The sequence below is a fragment of the Diadema antillarum genome, unplaced genomic scaffold (genome assembly GCF_040938485.1).
Source record: "Diadema antillarum isolate AM-2024a unplaced genomic scaffold, OU_Dant_1.0 seq00000539_RagTag, whole genome shotgun sequence".
Classification (NCBI taxonomy): domain Eukaryota; kingdom Metazoa; phylum Echinodermata; class Echinoidea; order Diadematoida; family Diadematidae; genus Diadema; species Diadema antillarum.
In genome coordinates, this window is record NW_027271487.1 from 505,469 (window position 1) to 527,011 (window position 21,543).

Sequence of the window (21,543 nt, forward strand, 5' to 3'; positions counted from 1 at the left end):
TAATACGTGTAAGTGATTCCACTACCGATTTATAACTGTTTCTATTGATCATTGTTGTACTGATGTGACGCTGATTACCAGTCTGTACCCACAATATCACTGTTAATAAACCGCCTGAACATCAGTTGATTGTTTCTTTTGTGCGATCATTCTCAGAGTGATTTTGGTCGTAACACTTCTCATATACATAAGCCAGATGAAAAAAGCGGCAACGGTGCCGAAATCTTTTCAGTCAACAGTACAATTTGTAGATACATGAAATCGCTTGTTTATAAATGTATGCTTTGAATTAGAGGGATCAAATGCGTCAGAAAATTGTAAATACAAAGGTTGATGAAAACGGCGGCAACGGTGACGGATATATCAAATACTTACACTAAATTTGTAAATACCTTTGTATTTATGAAGACAGGCAGCAACGGTGACAAATATAACAAATTGTTTTACCACTTTACTAAAACCTGTATGCTTGTCGATGTGCTTTACCAAGAACTTTTTCTGTAAGATATATTGTATTTCCTTTGGCTAAGAGAGCTCATTCATAAGAGAGTTGAACATAAAACGTGACGAAAATAGCCGGTAAGGGTGACGAAATCGATTTAAGCAACAAAGTAATATACCAAGGAGACTCTCTCTATCAGCAGTAGGTCCTACCATCGTCTGCATCACATGTAGAGTGCGTGGTCCTGATTAACACCACGTTGGCATGGAGTTGAGGGCAACCTCCGGCTGTAAAATTGATTGCCTGAGTCGGCTTGGCAGCAGGATTCGGCTGACGTTGTATGGCGGGTGTGAAATGATCAGACCTACGGTATATAATGTCACCCTGGCAGGCGAAGTGTCGTGGAGACGCGGGACAACTCCCATCGACTGGCAGGACCAGGCTAGTTAGCAGCCACTGCGATTCGGAAGGCAACGGCAAACCACCGTCTTGAATTGCTATGAGAATCAATGATGCGATATGAATACATGTACTGATGCTATTCGAGACAACGTAATCGGTAGCGCTGAGTCGTCAACAGCACGAGACTCCCTCGACCATCATCATGCTACCATGCAGCTAAAATCGGAAAAGAGAATAGGCATGGAACGTGAGATCACTGTATCAGGCAGGAAAACTTGCAAACATTGTTCTGGAGATGAAGAGATTGAAGCTGGATGTTCTGGGAATGTCAGAGGTGCGCTGGCCGCAAGCGGGGAAAATAAAGGTGGACGGGTACACCATGGTCTACTCGGGAAACAGAAAGGCACATATAAATGGAGTCGGGATATTGACGTCAAACGAGATTGCGTCTGCAATGGCCGGATTCTACGCCGTTTCAGAAAGGGTGATCGTCTTGAAAGTGAACTCCAAGCCATTCAACTGTAATATCATCCAGCTTTATGCACCTACCAGCGCGTGTACAGAAGATGAAATCGAAGAATTCTACGAAAGTGTCGAGGAGGCATATCGGCAGTGCAAGCCAGGTGAACTAAATATCGTCATAGGGGATATGAACGCCAAAGTTGGACATGGTACAGATGGAACCACGTGCGAGCACGATGTGTTGGGTCCCTATGGGCTGGGAGAGAGGAACGAACGTGGTGAGCGATGGATTCAGTGGTGTATGGTATATCAACAAGTGATTAAGAACACTTGGTTCAAACAGCCGAAACGCCGCCTATACACATGGTGCAGTCCAGGAGATGGAGTGCGTAACCAAATAGATTATATCACCATCAACCGTCGTTTTCATAGCTGGATTACAGCAACGAAGACATACCCTGGGGCAGACTGCGGGAGTGATCATGTTCCAGTGATTTGCAATCTACGGTTAAAGATCAACCGGCCTGCGAAGAGGAATCCATCTCGAAAGCCAAGATGTCGATTTGATCTATTAAGAACGGACCCGGCGGTAGCTGATCAATATAGAAAGCGTGTGGGAGAACTGGCTGAACAAGGAGTCGACATCAGATGAGGCTGAGATATTGAACATGAGGCTGACAGAAGCTTTGGTACAAGCAGCGGAAGAGGTAATACCTGAGCAGCCGAGACAGGCAAAGCAGAAATGGATGACTGTCGATATCCTTCAAATAATGGATCAGAGAAGAAAAGCAAAAAACCATGATGCTGTGTTGTACAAACAGCTGGACCGGGAAGTGCGATACGAGTGCCGAAGGGCAAAGGAGGAATTTTTGAACGCACAATGTGATCACATCCAGAAACTGGAAGAAGAGAAGAAGTATAACGACATGCACAGCTCCATCCAGAAAGTTACTGGAAAGCGGAAAAGGTCAGCTGCCGGCGGTTGCCTGCGAGATAACAGCGGTGAAATTTTGATGGAAAAAACGGCAATATCAGACAGATGGAGAGAGTACATAGGCCAATTATTCGCTGACAATAGAGGTCCGCAGCCTACATATGGGGATGACAATGCAGGAGAACGTCGGATGCTGGAATTCACCAAAGATGAGGTCAGAAATGCGATATGGAAGAGCGCTTCCGGAAAGGCTGCAGGACCGGATGGTATACTGGTAGAGATGCTACAAGCATCAGAAGACGAATTCCTTGACACGGTCACAGAGATGATGAACGCAGTATATCGGGAAGGACATATACCAGACGACTGGTGTAGATCAATCTTCATTGCTCTACCGAAGAAAGCAGGAACTACCAAATGTGAGGAACACCGAACCATCAGTTTGATGAGCCATCTAACCAAGATTCTTGTTCGTTTGCTAATAAACCGGATAAGAGGTCGAACATGCAATGAGATTTCACAGCAGCAATATGGATTTGTTCCAGACAGAGGAACACGGAATGCGATCTTCGTCATTCGCCGCTTGGCAGAAAGAGCTATAGAGAAGCAGCAACATCTGTATGTATGTTTTATCGACTACACGAAGGCGTTTGATAAGGTTAAACATGAAGAATTGTTCAAGACACTCGACAAGCTAGACATTGATGACGAAGATAAAAGGTTGTTGGCAGACCTGTACTGGAGGCAATCAGCTGCGGTACAGCATGATGGAGAAGTTGGTGATTGGCAGGATATTGAGCGAGGTGTGCGTGCGACAAGGATGTGTTGGTTCGCCATACATGTTCAACTTATACACAGAGTCAATTATGCGACAATTGGACGAATTACCTGGCTTTGCAATCGGAGGCAGTCAACTCACAAACATGAGGTACGCCGATGACACGGTGATTCTAGCTGACAGTGCAGAGAAGTTGCAGGGATTGATGGATGTTGCCTCCAGATAAAGCGAGGAAAAGGGGCTATCGATTAACATCGCGAAATCAGTAACCATGGTCTTCAGCAAAACTGCGCAGCCACCTCGATGTTCGATAATGATAAATGGACAAGAGCTGAAGCAGGTGTCATCTTTCAATTACCTCGGTAGCCTGCTGACTTCAGACAACCGCTCAGAACAAGAAATCAAGCGTAGAATTGGCATTGGAAAGACAGCGTTTCAGAACATGCGCAAGGTGATGACGAACCGCAAATTGTCCATCGCCACAAGGAAACGGTTCTGGAAGACATACATATGGTCAGCTATGACATACGGCGCCGAGACATGGACAGTTAATAAGCCGATGATCAGGAAACGCCAGATGCAGTTTTTGGGCCATGTCGTGAGGAAGAGGCAAACTGAACATCTAGTCCTGTCAGGATTTGTGAATGGGAAGAGATCACGTGGACGACAGCGACTCACTTTCCTTTCTGCAATGGCTGGATTAGTCGGCGAGAGAGGATCTACATTGCTGCATTCGTGCGACGATAGAGGGAGATGGCGGAAACATACTGCATCAGTGATCGCCAGCGGGCAGTGACGTCCATGGCAGAACAGAGAGAGAATATACCAAATCCTTACTTCACCCCTTTTGAGTTGCATGCATATAAATATGCCATATCAAGACGTTATCTTCTATAATGGACACATAGGGCAGTTGTAAACACAGGGTGACGAAAAAGAAGAAGCAGGCAACGGTTTCGAAATCGATTTTGCCCACAATATGATATGCTTAGCTCATACATCAAATTGATATATCACTTACCACCCGTTCAGACTGTCCCCCGTGTCCCGGGACATCCCCCGGGGATCCCCCGGTACCCGGGATATCCCCCGGAAAATCGACAGTCTGGACGCTCTGCTCTTCTGTCCCCCGTCTCCCGGTTCTATCCGCCGGGTTTTTCGAAGGAAGAGCGACCTTGGCTCGTAATCCGAGATCGCACACCTGTTTTAATCACAAGTGCGCATGCGCGATATGTGGTGTCGAGAGAACTGCTTCCGCTCAGGTCGACCATGGTAAACGTAAACAATTTCGTGACTACAGCTCCATCCAGGCCAGTGCAGCGGTGCTTCGATACATGTCATACACCGCGATTTCAGGTTAAAATGGTGACTTTCGCTAATAATAATGTTACAATCATCCGCTGGAAACGTGTCTGCGACGCTTCAAATTGTATAATTATCTCAGTTTAAAACTACTGACAATCTTCATTAGCTAATCAATCCGAGGAATAATACAATCCCACTCTCATTCATCCTCGATGAAGCAAACCCGTTATCAAGTTCGACAATTCAACAGTGATCGCCATGCAATTGTTCTGTGCTAATATTATTACCGGCTAACTAGCTTCAAGGTAATTGCATTTCCCGCGCTAGCGTGTGCGGGCGCGCCTTACGTTACCACGACGATGACCTAGCCCACAAATCCCCCTGTGCCCATCTCCCGCACACCAGGGGATGTGTGGACGGTCGGTCGTAAAATGAGAAAAATTTTCTCTCCCCCTTCCCCCGGGAGACGAGGGACAGTCTGAACGGGGTGTTAGTTTGCAGTTGTATTCAGCTCAATGTACTTTATGAAGAACTTTCTTGTAGTGACATACTCTCCGGTTTTGGGTTCTCAAATGCATCAGACAGATGTTGTTTAAGGGTGACAAGAAAGGTGGCAATGCTGACTAATTTAATTTTACCCATGATATGCTCAGATCAAATTGATATAACATTTTGTTTACAGTTGCAGGCATATCATGATGTGTTGTATGTAGAATTGTTGCTCTCATGCTAAGCTGATACATTCAATTGATATATCACCTTGTTTACATTTTCATGAATCTCAATGTGCCATGATAAGAATTTTCTGAAGTCATATGTTTTGGATTAGAGGGCTTAATTGCATTAGACAATTGTAAATGGAGGGCGACGAAAGAGGACGGCAACTGTTACGAAATCTTTTTATACCCAACCTACTACATCAATTTCTACATCGCTTTACCTAGAAGTGGGATGCAACTCAATGTTCAACCTTACGTTTTTTTCCTACAGATATGTGTTATGTATTCGAGTGCTCATATACATGAGGCAGATGTGCATAAAGGGTGACGAAAAAAGCCCGCAACACTGATTAAATCGAATCAGTTCACAATATGCTAAATTAACACATCTAATCGTCTTATTACTTTGCTTACAACGGAATGCTTCTCAATATGCCATATAAAGAAGATTCATTTTACTCCAGAGGCATGTGCTTTGGATTAGAGGGCTCAAGTGCAATCAGATTGATATAGCATTTCGTTTACAGTTGCATCCCATCTCAACGTGCTCTATGAAGAATTTTTGAAGGGACATTTGCTTTGGATTCAAGGACGCAAATGCATCAGGAAGTTGTAAATAAAGGGTGACAAAAAATGGCAACGGTGTCAAAATCTTTTCAGTCAACAATATGCTGGGCTAATAGTGTACATGAAATTGTTTACAGCTTTGCTCAGGAGTGAATGCTTCTCAATATGCCATCAAACAACGTTTTCACCCAGACGTGTGCTATGCAATTAAACATAAAGGGTGATGAAAAAAAAATCGGCAACGATGACGAAATCGATTTGTTCCCATATGTGCCTAGCTCGTACATGAAATTAATATACCACTTTGCTTACAGTTTCATGAAGTTCAATGTGTTTCATAAATAATTACCTTCAACTGACAAATGCTTTGGATTAAAGGAGGCCCAAATGCATCATAAAATTGTAAATATAAAGGCTGACAAGAAAGGCGGCAACGGTGACGAATATATCTAATGCTTCTCGATGTGCTTCATCAAGATCTTTTTCTCAGAGATACATTTGCTTTGGCTAAGACGGCTCATATACACTAGAGAAATGAACATAAAAAGGTGACGGAAAAGGCTGGCAAAGGTGACGAAAAAGGCCGGCAATGGTGACGAAATCGATGGAGGCAGTAAAGTAATATACCAAATCCTGACACCCCTTTGCTTTTAACAGGGCCGCAGAGCGTTTTCAAAAGTGTGTGTGTGTGTGTGTGGGGGGGGGGGGCACTCACTTCCAGGTTTCATGAGCTAACAAGCAAAAAAAAAAAGAAATAAAAGGTCTTCAGTACAAAAACATTATGATGCCGCGCTCACACTACAAGATCTCTATTTCTTTTTAGTGCCACCTACGTACTTCCGGGTTAAAAAAAGTGGGGGCCAAAGTGATGACACCTTATGTATTCCTTTGTATAGTGCACAAAAAGTGTGTGAGGAGGGGGGGGGGGGGCGAGTGTCCCTGGCCCTCCCAGGTTCTGCCAGCCATGTTTAAGTTCCATACTTGTCAATGTGTCGAGCCAAGACGTTTTTTCCCATATACATATATGGCAGTTGTAAACAAAGGGTGACGAAAAATGCAGGCAACGGTGACAAATCGATTTTGCTCACGATATGCTTAGCCAATACATGAACATCATTTTGATAGACCATTTTGTTTACAGTTACATTCAGCTCAATGAACTTAAAGAAATTGTGACGGGTCTAGGGACACTCCCCCCCCCCCCGGCAAACCACCCTCCAGATAACTACCACTCAGATAATTACCCCCAGGACAATTTCCCCCTAGGGCAACTATACCCTCCAGGGCAATTACACACTAGGACAACTACCCTCCTAGGACAATCACCCACCAGGGCAATTCCCCCGTAGGACAACTACCCCCTGGATAACTACCAAGGGATAGCAACCCCTTGGATAATTACCCCCCCCCATAACTACCCCCTGGATAACTACCCCCAGATAACACCATCCGGATATCTACCCCTGGGTTAACTACCCCCCCCCCCCCATAACTACCACCCGATAACTAACCCCCCATACCTCCCCATAGGTGATTACGGGGGGGGGGGGAGTTGTAGTTACAACCCCCCCCATACCTATCACGAGAATGCCCCCAAGTCAATGTGTCGGGTGATTTCCCCTCACCCCCTCCGTAACTTTTACTTTTGATAGAAAGAATATTATTACTACAGAAAACGAAGTTCTTTGTATTATTTGTCAGGAATCATGGAGATGGCCATGCTGACGGTTTATTTTAACATCATTCTTAAAGATTTACAATTTGTATCGTTTATATTTAGATTTGTGAACAAGCTTAATTTCTCCCTTCTGTATTTGACTTATGTTCATCAAAAACGAAACTGTCCCTTCATATCCTACCCAGCAATCCAGTGATTGACAATTGCCTTTAACCAAAACCATTTTCGATAAATCTGTATTTTCTCTTTCTGTTCCGAAATTTTGGATTTCTCTTGATAGTAGTATAAAAGAAGTTTTAAGTTTGAAAAGAAGAATCAGTAGTGATTCAGTAGTGAATTCAGTAGTGAATCAGTAGTGAATCAGTATCTACGAGATACAACTGGCCGCTTGTCTCTCAACAGTATACTATTCTTAAGGCTACGCCGAAAAACCTGAGAGCATATAAGCACAGAGAAACCAAAACAAAAACAGTCACTTACCGCACGCACCCTCCGTGCGCCCGCTGCGCACGCACTCGGCGTGCGGAAGACCGCCATTGAATCATCCTCAGTATTGACGCAGTAGAGGGCCTTCCGACAGGAGCTACAGCCCGGTGCGAAGCAAGGTGAGGGACGGTGGGCGGGCACCTGAGACAGGCGGCCAGTTGTATCTCGTAGATAAGAGAATCACTACTGATTCTTCTGATCTACATTCAATACAACTGGCCGCCTGTCTCTCAAGAGTATGCTAGACTGACACAGATGTGGGTGACCGGCTGTCGAGGCCCGGAAGGAGGGTGTTTAGGATTTTGGAGCCGCCGGGAAGGCTCCGCGTTGAAAGGAGCCTCCAGAGGCAAGTAAGTCCTTCAGATAGAAAGAGGTGAAGGTGTTAGAGGAGGACCAGTACGCTGCAGACTGGGATTTGTCCCAGTTCACGAGCCAGCCGAGTTGTTGAATGGTCTAGAGGAGAAAACGCAGCTTGCGATTGAGGAGCTGTGGTGACGCAGCCACTAGCAGCCAATCGTCGAAGTAAGCATAGACGCATAAAACCATGTTACCGGAGAAAGCCTATCACTTTGGAAACTAGTCTGCGTGAACAGCTGCGGGAAGGAATTGAGACCAAAGGGGAGAGCTTTGTGCCGATAGGTGTTGCCCCCTGACGCGAAGCTGAGGAGGTTTTGCGATCGCGGTGCAATGAGTACATGAAGGTATGCGTCTTTCAGGTCGAACGATACCGTCCAGTCTCTGAGGCGGAGAAGGGGCAGTATCGACACGAAGGTCTCCATACGGAGAGACGGAGTGAAGACGAATGATTGATGTGTTTGAGATTTGAGGTATTCGCCCGAACATTTGGGGACAAGAAAGATGGGGAGAGGGAGAGGTGCGGATGGTCTGGGTCTCCTGGATCGCTCCCTTCACGAGCAGGGAAGCAATTTCCCTGTCGAGGGCCTGGCATTCCGCCAGCTTTAGGGGAGGGGAGGGAAGACGGAGGACCCCTTCGGGAAGGTCGTGTATTAGGTCTACAGAATAGCCATTCCGAACGACCGCCAACACGAAGGGGTCCTCCGAGATCTTGCGCCAGGTGGGGGTGAATGCTAACAAGCGGCCGCCCACGCGTTCCACCTGTCCCAACGTAAGGGCTTGCCTCTCAAAGGCCGCTGCGCTTGGCGGAGGGGCGGGTACCAGGGCGGGAGGAGCCATGCCCGTGGTTCCTGCCATGAGAGTTGTGGCGCCGCTGTCCGGAGGAGGCATCCGATCTCAGGGCTGGGGCGGGGGCCACCAGCGGGGGGGGGGGGGGGGCTGCCTGCCGGGGCGGGGCGCGGAAGGCACCGCGGCCGCGGGCGGGGAGGCAGCGGAAGTGTGAGTTACGTTCTCTCGCTTGTTGTCACACCGCAATTTCTTCAAGTAGCCGAGGCGCGAATTGACCGGAGAAGAGCTGAGGCCCTTCGACAGGGATGCCCCTGGTCAGCTGGGTGCTGTGACGTTCGGAGAAACCGTGCGTGCGCAAGCTCAGGTCGCGACGGCAGCACGTCGTATACAGAGGCACCCGCATCGTATACAGAGCTGCCAGCGTCGATTGTTGCCACAGCAGTTTGGTCAGGGAGATCACTAGGGAGGCCAGTAGGGACTGGTCCTCCTGAGTGACCGCTAGCACGTCGGCCTGCGCCGAAGGCTGGCCAGCATGCCGGCATAGGCCGCTAGGCGCATGGTAGATCGTGTGAGGAGCGCCATTTGGGCCCAGCGCCAGTCGTCCTTTAGCTAAGGGAGACAAGGGGCTTGGAAGGGGAAGCGAGGGTGCTAATGAAAAAGGATTTTTGGAGACCCGTTTAGGGGGGTAATAATTCCGGTAGCCCAAAGGTATAAACAAGGCTCCGAGAACGAAACCATTAAAGACAAGTCCCGTCGCGGTAGAAACAAACGGGCGTAGGGGTAAAGATGCCCATGCGGCTCGCCATACCGACGCGGCGAGCCATATGGCTCAAGTGGAAAACTACCGAGCCTGATCCACTTTTTTTTCGAGGTGGACGCGAGAACTAATGGTAAAGGAGTGGGCTCCAGGTGAGCACTGCGAGGGCAGACGAGCTGGGAGGGATGACTGCTGGCCTCAGCGGTACCCCTCATGCAGCAAGCCCGGGCTTCGGGAAGTCCCGGGGGCCGCTGATCAACTCGTGTCTTGCCGCGCGGAGTTGCGCATGTGCATTGTTGCAGCAGCACTGTATTTTTCACTGTAAAGGAAACATGTGTAAAAATCAGTGAAATATTCGCCACCCTCTGAGGGAGAAAGCATATCGTAGGATCAACCATACTTACCACCTGTAAGTGGGGAAAAATAGCAGTACAAGTGTAGGCATAAAGCATCATGCAATTAGGGAGAAACATGTAGTACGAATCCCTATTCTCTTTACTGTTATCTTTATTATGGTATAAGTGGCTTGCCATAGCCGCCCAGGGTAGTGGGCAAGGTGGGGCAGGGAGCGCAACGTCTGCGCTTCCTATTCCACTGGGTGGGGGGCTCTGGCTCGCTGGTTCTGGTTCTGGTTCGTAGGTTCTGGTAGGGTGAATTCACCCGTGGGCGGACGTGGTCAACCCAGCAAGGGAACTGAGCCAGTGGAGGGACAGGCCCGCGTGAATGGTGGCGGGCAGCTTCCTGCCGCGGGCAAGGGGCGTGCACCCAAGCGCTCGAAGAGTGGGCGGTGCCGGCGAGGGAGGCGCCGCAAGAGTGCAGTTGGGCACCTAATGGTGTGGCGCAGGCGTGAGGCGGGATCTCGAGGGTGTACCATCCTGCGCACTGTCCTTAGGCGAGTGCGCGGCGGGTAACCAGGGTCGAGACAGCTCATCGGGGTCGGTATCTGAGGCCGAGAGCTGCTCTGGTGGGGCGGGAGGGGGAGCGGGTCAGTTTGCGGCGGGGCCAGCGAGCCCGATGGCTCTGCGGGGCCAGGAGGCGGCGGGGCTGATCTGGCGGATGGCCAGGCCTCCCTAGCCGCCCACGCAGTATGTGTCCACCTCGCGCACGTTTCGCACGGCACCGTGCGGATGTCAGGATCGGGGACAACGTGTGTGTCAGATGTCGCAGCGAGGCATCATTGGTAGTGACTGTAGGGGAGAACATGGGAAGGAACATGATACTTACCATCCTGTAAGAGAAGGTGAGTCAAAAAGACAACAGTATGCAGGTAGATGCATATATAGTGTATTTGGGTAACGTAAGGCCTGTCGTACTGGTAAAATAAATCTTCTTTCCCGTAAATTTACGACCTTTTATTTAATTTGAGTTAAGCATGGGAAGTCGTAATAACTAGAGCAGTTTGCTCCCCTTAAACCAGGTTTTTATTAGGCATGGGAAGTCGTAATAACTAGAGCAGTTTGCTCCCCTTAAACCAGGTTTTTATTAGGCATGGGGGCGGGGCTCGGTAGGGGGGAGGTTCACCCTCCGGGCCGGAGGCAGGACTGGTTGGAAACCCCAGTTACTGGAGAGAATTTTCGAGAAGCCTGACAGCTAAGTTCAAGGCTCCAGGAAGCAAGAAAAATTTTTCCCCATTCAAACTCGATGTTACCCAACGAGAGTATGGTAGAATATGCCCAAGGAGCGTGCTTTATCGACGCGGCGTGCCATACGGCAGAGTGGAAAAGTACCGAGACCCGTCCACGCTGTACCGCAGTACGGCGTTGACATGCACAACAATTAAGGCGGCGGGGATTTCAAACCGTTTTACTATGTAAACGCCGCCGGGAGGACTGTGAGCGTAGCTAAACATTACTTGTAAGAGTAAACGCTCGAATCCTAAGGTGTCCTGCCCGGTGGAGAAACCAGGGCGGAGGCCCTGGTTTGGAGGCCCTGGTTTCTCTGTACCATTAATGAAATTTACCGCCATTAATCTTTTCTAGTGGCAGGTAAATAATGAGTCTGCTAAATAACCGTAGCTTATTTTGAGCTACCAAGAAAATAAAGGGTGGGTCTGACCTTAGTGTCTCCCTAGTCGAACCTATCGGTCGGGTGAGCTTGTCAGATCACACGAGGTAGCAGGTGAAAGAGAGCGATGTAGAAGACGTGTTCACTCTGCGGGTCGCGAGCGGTAAAAGAGGATGATTCAATGGTGGACTTCCGCGCGCCGAGTGCGTGCACGGCGGGCGCAAGGAGGGTGCGTGCAGTAAGTGACTATTTTTGTTTTTGTTTCTCTGTGCTTATATGCTCTCAGGTTTTTTTCGGCGTAGCCTTAATAGCATACTTTTGAGAGACAGGCGGCCAGTTGTATTGAATGTAGATTAACTTTACTCTTAAATTAAAGAAATTTTAAAGAAATTTTACATTTCAGAATGAGTTACACCTAAGCTTAAATTTCTAGTCCATTTTTTAAAACTACAATTGTCGATTGTTTGCCACAACTCCCTTTACATTTCTTTATTTTGAGGAGCTTATATCTCATGCCTCACATGCCCTGGTTTTGACCCATCTTCCTCTTCCCTCTCCTTTTTCTCTGTCCACCGTGAAGGCAGTCTCTTCCCGTCATTCATTCCACCCTTACTTACCTTTCCTGTTTCCCTCATTACTAGGGAGCTGTTTAGTGTGTGTTAATATGTCTGTGTGTACTTCGTCTCTGCCTTACTTCACTTACTTTGCCTCGTTTTATCAATTTGGTAACTAATATTTTTTTAATTTTTTTTTTTATTAGAGGTCTGCAGACTACAAGCTCTGCTTTTCAGCAGTCCCCTGAAATCATTAGTACATGTATATGTGTATTCAAATGTTGTAATTGGATGTGTTGGAAATGAAATAAACAAATCTTAACTGAAACTAGATGAACTAGGGCTATAATTCCCCCAGTACAACTACCACCACATAACAACCCTCTTAGGGCAATTATCTTCAAGGCCAATTCCTCCTAGGACATTATTCCCCGTAGGGCAATATTCCCTGCAGGGCAATCCCCCTTCCCTCAGACAACAACTCAGGTTAAGTTCTGCTAGGAAAAAAGTCACTGAGTAACCGTGTTATCACCCATACTTATATCTACATATATTTATTGTATAAACTATTGGATAGATACTGTATCTATTTCGACAATGCCTATCACTGCCACCAATTGTGTTTAGGCGTTTCTTTGATGAGATTTTACTGTTATACTGTAAACGCTCATTTCAGAATTGCCCTGCTGCATCATTTGGTGTTAACAACTAGTATAATCACGGACGTGGGAAGAGATTCCCACCTCCATGGTATAATTACCACAGACCATTACCTCCCTTGACAATTACCCCTTGTTAAAATTAATATTGTTATTTTCAAACATCGATTGTTATTTGAATTAAAAAAAAAAAACATTTTTCTTTTTCAGATAAAATGGATTGCATGGTTTCTAACATCTTTTTTTTTGTGAGATAATTAGAAACCTCTTACCAAATATGAAAGAGCATGTAATTCAAAGAGGGATTCAACGTTTTTGTGATACGCTCTGGTTTCTTGGTATTTCGTAAAAAGTTAAAAGCCCAATCCTCATGTCCACCGATACTTTTTCATCCCTTTAAGTATCAACTAAGTTTACTTTGAAAACTAGCACGATCATACTTGCATGGAAAACAAGAAATCTCCATTGCCGCGCAATGCGATTGTATCCCCGAGCACTAGAGAGGGCACACAAACAATCCACTAACAATATGACCTTGGCCCTATAAAGGATGGAACACTGGGGGCAGCACTTCCAAAATCAATAGGCTTGGAGATTATATCATGGTAGAGCCTCCTAGCGGTACCGCATTTGAACAAAATCTGTCAAGAAATATAGCCTATAGATCGAGCGCACACAAACCATCCATCATCAATATGACCTTTGAGCCTATAAAGGACGAAACACTGGGGTGGCACATACACACAAACAATCCACACAAACAATCCATCAACAATATGACCTTTGACACTATAAAAGATGGAACACTGGGGGCAGCACATCCAAAATCTTTAGACTTGTAGCTCATATCATGGTAGACCTTCATACCTAATTTGAACAAAATCTGTTAAGAAATGTAGCCTATAGAGCACGCACAAACCATCCACAAACAATATGACCTTTGACCCTATAAAAGACGGAACACTGTGGGCAGCAGATCCAAAATTTATAGGCTTGTAGACTCCATCAGAGTTGACCTTCGTACCAAATTTGAACAAAACCCGTCACGAAATGTAGCCTATAGAGTGCACACAAACCATTAATCAACAATATAAACTTTGGCCATATAAAAGACATAACACTGGGGGTGGCACATCCAAAATATTTCTACTTATAGCTCATATCATGGTAGACCTTAATACCAAAATTGAACAAAATCCGTTAAGAAATGTAGCCTATTGAGCGCACACAAACCATCCACTGACATGACCTCTGACCCTATAATGGATGAAACACTGGGGGCAGCACATCTAAAATCTATAGGCTTGTGGATGACATTCAATAAACCTCCATACCAAATATGAACAAAATTCGTTCATAAATGTGACCTCTAGAGCGCACACAATCTATGCACAAAAATATGGCATTTTACCCTATTAAAGGTGGAACACTGGGGGCAGCATCACCCAAAGTTATAGGTGTGGAGATATTACCAATATGAACCTCCATACAAAGCGAAATCCGTCAAGGTTTGTGGCCGGTAGAGTGCACACAAGAATGTGACGGCGGCATAACTCTGCTGAATCCAAAGTACCGTACATTGTATTAGGCCATGGGCTAGTGGGGGTCAACCTGCACCCCCTCTGCACCTAACATTCATTGTTGTTTCCATGTAGCCCTTGGTCTGGAGAGTCAGAAAAGTGATGTTAACAAAAAACTAGAAATGTCGCTACAGCGACTGGTTATACCCCCGCAAAACAACATTTCATAAGCTTTGGTCAAAACAACATTTCATAAGCTTTGGTAAAAAAACTGAGGAAGTAGTTAAATCCGCAAGATCTTTCCTTGATCTTCTGCCATAAATATGCCGTTACCATGGCAACGTAATTTCGGGTACTGTCAAAAAATGCGTCTTGCACATCTACAACCAAAGGCACACATCTGTACCAAGTTTCATTGAAATTGGGCAAAAACTGAGGAAGTAGTTTGCAACACAAAATTTTCCATCATTTTGGCTCATAATATGTGAGCTGTTACCATGGCAACATACTTTTTGTCACTGTCAAGAAATGTGTCATGCTGACCTATATCCTAAGACAAACATTCAATATGAATTCCATGAGAATTGGAAGAACACTGATGAAGCAGTTTTGCCATGAAGCATTTTGCCCTATATATTACCAATAACATGCCGTTACCATGGCAACGCACTTTTTGTCACTGCGGAAATATGTGTCTTGCACATTAACATATTCAGATGAACATCTGTACCTAATTTCATAAAAATTGATCAAAAACTGTGGGAGGAGTTCGCGACGCAAGATTTGTACCCATTTTTGCCCATAATATGCCGTTACCATGGCAACGTACTTTTGGGTACTGTCAAAAAATACGTCTTGCACATCTACAATCCAAGGCACACATCCGTGCCAAGTTTTATGGGAATCGGTTGAAAACTGAGGAAGTAGTTCGCGACGCAAGATTTGCAACGGACCGACCGCCCGACCGCCCGACCGCCCGACCGTCCGCTGATTCCTATATACCCCCTTCAAACTTCGTTTGGCGGGGGAAAAAAAAAGTTGGGTCCCAAGACCCGCCCCATGACATTTTGTGACGTCACTTCCGGAACGACTTTTTAGCGAATATGGGCGAATAGCATTTGGGTATTATCCTAATAAAGTGGTTCCCATGCCTTTATTTGTTAATGATAACCAAAGATTTTGGTATTTCTAGATTCCTCAGAAAATGGACAATATGATGCAATGCAAAGTTTGGCTATACAAGTCCTCAGATTGTCGTCATCGACAAGGAAATGGGCAACGATGTCGACAAAATTTAACAAAATTTAATAAAATTTGTGCAATTTTTCAAGTTTCACCATTTAAGTTTGTATATTTTCGTGAAAAATTTGTTAAATGACTTGAAATTTGGTCTGGATATTGAATGAATATCCCTTTTTATGAAAACAAAAGATTTTGGCCTAATTGTAATCCTATCTTCTTCTGTAGACATTCAAGTGCGCATGCGCGATGTCTAGAAATAAGTCTCCCTCCCAGATGCCCTTTGTTTGACTTCCAATACAAAAAATGGGTTAAAACTCATCATGTACACAGTAATTCACAAAATTCAATCATATTTTCCAATCTGCAATCACCTGATTGAATAAAAGTTGCCTTAAAATGAGAAATCAAAGGTGACCATGGTTCTTTTTGATGATGACGTTGATCACGACATCGAAGATGAAGACGACATCAAACACTAGAATTACGTCATAGCAATGATTCTTTTACAAATCTCCAATTCAATTGATTGATTTTAGCCATAAATAAACTATTCACAGAAAAGTAAATTAAGAAAATGAATTTTCAATTCTATTAGCATTTTGACTTCTTTGTGATAAACTCAAATCCTGCTTAAAGGGGAAATCCAGTTTAAAAATAAGCTAGTCTGATAAAGAGTAAGATGTTACGAGTTCAACGGTAAGAATCTGACTATAATCTGATGAAAAATAAGGAAGTTAGGATTTTTAAATTAATATATTTTTGCTAATTTCTGCAAAACATTTCTTGTACAGTGGATAATATGCAAATGAGTGATCTGACCATGTCATAACCTCACAATTTTCCGTTGATCCTGTACAAATAATGAGGAAAATTCAATGTTTCTGTCATTGAAGTCTGACACATGATGTTATTCCTGGTTGCATAACTTCGTAATAATGATGTTAGATATATTAGGATTTGAGCCTCGAGCATAATTGCGTTTGAATGAAAAACTGGAAATGTCAAAATTTAATGTACAAACTATACATATGGCAAGATGTGAGGGGATGACATGCTCACTTTGCCATTTGCATATTCATATTGACCGTTCAAGAACTGTTTCCTAAAAAAATAGCGAAACTCCAAAATGTCATAACCTCCTTATTTTTCATGCGATGTCGATTACGATTTTGCCATTGAACTCGTAATAGTTTTCCTTATCAGACTATACAAATTTTATTTGGACAGGATATCCCCTTTAGATAAAGGCTAATAAATAGTTTCATAATTAAAACACTCATCTTAACTACTCTCCACTCACTGGCACAATTCTAAATACTTTCAGGCATGGATAATATTTTGACATGATTTTCTATTTTGTTCAGAAATTGCATCTACATTGTAATTGTCACCAAAATGGCACATTACATGTTGCATAATGGAGACAATGGACTTTTAGAAGCCTAAAGTACTTTAATGTTTCCTTAACTTGGGAATGCTAACTTGTGGGTTCTTAGCAGTTCTGTGGCATAGTGCATTAAACTCCTGATTCTCCATTACAAAACCCGACTTCGAGTCACGATTCAATCACGATGTACATTTTCTCGTTAGTAATGATCATATTAACATCATTATCTGATTATGTATCTTATTCATTTTTTAACCATTTTATTTCGAAAATTTGGGTATGGACTTGCAGGCCATCGACAACGAAGTGGGCATGCATGAGGTTGACAAACTTAAAAGTCCACACATTTTTTTTGCAAGTTCTCACAGCGAAATATCTATTATTTGTGGATAATTCATTAAATTGAATTAAATCTAGCCTGGATAGTAGATAAATAGCCATGTTCAATAAAAAAAAAATAAGGCATTAAATTTTCTTAATTCAGGCATCTTCTGTAGACATTTAACGCAAAGTCAATACTTTGTGCCTTATGGATGTCCAGAAGCTGACGCTGAATCACCAGGTGCACTTCATGAGTTCGACACCCACGAATCATACAGCCCATAAGTCACAGAGCCCGCCAGTTATACAGCCTGTGAGTCGTACAGCCCATGAGTTCGACACCCTTGAGTCTGACACTAGGCAAGCCAGGCCCACGAGTTTGACACGTAATAAACAAGACTCTGAGAAAAACACATTTACGGCCCTGTGATGTAATGTCGAACTCGTGAGTTGTTGTTGTTTTTGTTCTTCTTCTTCTTCTTTTTTTGGGTGGGGGGAGGGGGTGTTGCTTAGACAAGTGTCAAACTCATGGACCTTGTTTACCTATGGTGTCAAAATTGCGGGCCTTGTTTTCATACTTTCGGACTCATGGACCTTATTTGCCTGCTGTCAAAGTCATGGGCTGTACGACTCGTTTGCTGTATGATTCCTGGGTGTCGAACTCCTGGGATGACCCCGAACCACTTCGCCATCCTTTCAAAGTCTGACATTCTTTTGCACATTAGCTCTGATTCAAATTTCAATGTCACCGTCACTGTCATTTTCTGAGCGTATAGGTTTAGAGAATTCATTTTCACTCCTGTCACTGCTGCTTTGCCAGTATCGGGCTCTGATTCATCAGCCATTGTGCCTGTCAGGACGTCCACAAGCTGAGGCGGCATCACCTTCCCTGAGGTGAAGTCAACAGAGGTCGCATTAGATCTTCATCCTCCGTCTATCCATGATCTTCATTCTGGTCCGTTATTAGCTTCCATATTCTTAGTTTGATAATTGCTACGGAGTACCTACTGTTGTTCAGAGACATCTCTGAGACCAAAAGACCAAAAGTTTTTGACTTTGTGACATAAACCATTAATTTACCGCACTTAGACTGTAATGTTAAGAATTGCAGAGCATTCACCTCCAAATTGTTCTGTTTCCATGCAAAGCACAGAAAAAATCTTTTCAGTTCATCCATCACCTCAGCTGTCCCATTTCAAGATGCAGCCCTTGTATATACATCATTTCTAGGATTCCATGCATTTACTGTGGCTGCGATACCACTAGTGCCTGTAAGGTAAGGGAAGGTAAAAACAATGTCGAGGCTGATGAGTCATTTAATGCTGCATTTCTAAAGCTTGGTGAATCTTGAATTGTTATAGCTGAGATGATGGACAAAATGGAACGACTTATCTGTGCCTTGTATGGTAACAGAAGAATTAGGAAGGTGAATGCGCTCCAACTCTTAACAGTCGAAGAAATGTCTAATGTCACAAAGGCAAAAAACTTTTGATCTGGCTATGAAACCGCCCTGCCTAAATGTTTAGAGCAGCATGTCCTATGCAATTATTACACAAGAATATTGAAGCTAGCAACAAACCCAAACGAAGAACATGGACGGACAAAGGATGAAGATCTAACGCAACCTCTGTGAAACTCAAGGGAGGTGCTGCTGCGTCAGCTTGTGGACATGTATCCTGGAAGTCACTGTGGCTGATGAATCAGAGCCAATAGGTCTACTGGTATGACAACAGTGACATGAATAAAAATGGATTCATTCAACATATACCGCACTCAGAAAATTACCGTATGTGACATTTGAATTTACATGTAATTTGATTTAGAACTCATGTGCAAATGAATGTCAAACTCTGGCATGATGGGGAGATGAGATTTCGCATCAGCTTGTGGACATCTAGTTAGGCACCATGACTTATGAATCGGAGCCCGATACTGATAGTGACAGTGAAATTAGTGTAAATGAATTCATTCAACGAATAGAATCACAGAGTTACAATGATAGTGACATTGGAATTCAATTTTTACAGTGTTCATGAGCAAACAAGTGTCAGACTTTGAAAGGATAACTTAGAGCTGGTAGATGACTTCATCAATTTCAGCATATAGGTATGAAGCCAGTGGTAATCATTTGAAGCATTTCGATGTTTGCCTCTCAATAGTTTCATCTGAAGTAAATCATGCTGGAAAAAATACGTACTAATTAGCAAATAATTTCCATGAAACATCATATAACGAATTCTACCAGGAACAATATTACATTTAAAAAGTTTCTTTATACTTCAGATGGAATGAAAATTTTAAAAAGAGATATCACAAGTACAATCGGTTAGTGCTGACTATAAAATATGAATGCTAGTAATATATTCAAAGCATAAGTTACAAAACCTGACTAAACAAAAGAACACTCTTGAAAAAAGGCTTTGGCAATTTGAGTATCTAAAAAGCAACCAACTTTTAGCAAAGAATGAATGAATATCATATGCCTTAAACATGATCTATGAAATCAAACTCTTATCATCCATTTCAGAAAATGTCCCCTGAATTGGGAATTGCTTACAATAAGCATGCCTTTATTATTCACATTGAATGGTTTGTCGTGGTAGATTATGACAGAATTACTCAAATGTTGTCATTATGATCATTAGAAATGATGACAAGAGAATTGTAGTTGCCTCTAATTTCCCAGTTTAGGCCAATTTTCTCTTAGTTATTTTCTTTTATATTTTCTTTAATACAAATCATAATACTTGAAGTTTCTGATCTTTGATGAAAAATAGACAAGAGAAAAGAACTCACGGCGGCTTGTTTCACACAACTTGCTTGCACACTAAACATCTTTAAAGACTACAGGATTATTAAAAAAACAAATACTAAATTCTTTTTAAAGGATTCGAGTTTGTTGAGAAGGCAAAATGCAGATGTAATCAAAATCTTTTTTTTTCCTCACAGCTACTGGTGTTGATCTTCAAGGGTCATTTGAAACTAATTGCTACATTCCGTTGAATTTGGATATAGACGACACCCCCTACAATGTGAATTTTGCCGTCTTTGCTGTCATCTCTGAAGTCAAATGTATTTCAGCAGGTGTTTGATGATTAAAACAAAATGATTAAAGTTCCGATATTACTTGACATATACGAGTTAATATTGATATTTACTAGAGACCAAAAATGGCATTTTGTTGGTTCTTATTTTGCGCTAAGCACATGCCCTCCTGAATGTCTACAGAAGAGGCCAGGATTAATATAATGGCTCATTTGTTCTTTGTTAAGCAAAGATGGCTATTTATTTAAAGGACAAGTTCAACTTCACAGACATGTGGATAGAGTGAATACAGCAATATTAGTAGAACACATCAGTGAGAGTTTGAGGAAAATCAGACAATCCGTTCAAAAGCTATAAACTTTTTGAAGTTTCTGCTTGCTCACTGCTGGATTAGAAGAGTAATACAGCTTGTGATGTCACTGTCATGTGTAGAACGATATAAAGACAATGATATTAAGAGAATTCAACATATATTCACTTTTCTTACAAAATAAAGAACACTTGTCTCTGTCAGAAGGCAGGGAGAATGATATCCTTACGTCAATAAGTCAATAAGTCAATAATAAGTCAATGACATGTCGAAGAAATATGCACGTTTTTCAAAAAATAAGATTTTGTAGAATTGTCTTTATATTTTCCTTACATTGTATATGTTGTTCTACGCATGTGACATCACAAACTGGTAGTCTTCTCATCCAGCAGTGACAGTGCGGATACTTTAAAAATTCAAAACTTTTGAATGGATTGTCCGCTTCCCCCCCTCCCAACTTTTACTTATGTGGAATTCTACTAATATTGCTGCATTCACTTCACCTACATGTACATGAAGCTGGCCTTATCCTTTAACATCCAGACTTAATTCTAATTCATATAGTGAATTAACCCCAAAGTAATGACTTAGTTTGTCGATCTCATTTATGCCCATTTCGTTGTTGATGACCTGCAAGTCCCTATTATCAAATTTTCGAAAGAAAATAAATAGTTATAGGTCACAACTGTGTATTAATCATGTGAATATCAATTCAGTGAAATAAAAGGAATAAACAATCAGATATTGACGTTAATGAAATCATTACCAACAATAAATGTACATATGTGACTAACAAAATTACAAACATGACTTACAATATTTTACCAA

General features: G+C 43.3%; 1 protein-coding gene across 1 annotated transcript; it reads left to right on the top strand.

Annotated features, from left to right (window-relative positions):
* Positions 1 to 1,139: 1,139 nt before the first annotated feature.
* Positions 1,140 to 1,958, top strand: LOC139734677 (craniofacial development protein 2-like). The gene has a single exon (XM_071645464.1). It carries the CDS (start codon positions 1,140 to 1,142, stop codon positions 1,956 to 1,958), a length of 819 nt encoding a protein of 272 aa, XP_071501565.1.
* The last annotated feature ends 19,585 nt before the right edge of the window (positions 1,959 to 21,543 follow it).

What these genes read in the sequence shown, in the direction of transcription:
- LOC139734677 (XM_071645464.1), top strand. Translation starts at nt 1,140, where the DNA reads ATGAAGAGATTGAAGCTGGATGTTCTGGGAATGTCAGAGGTGCGCTGG.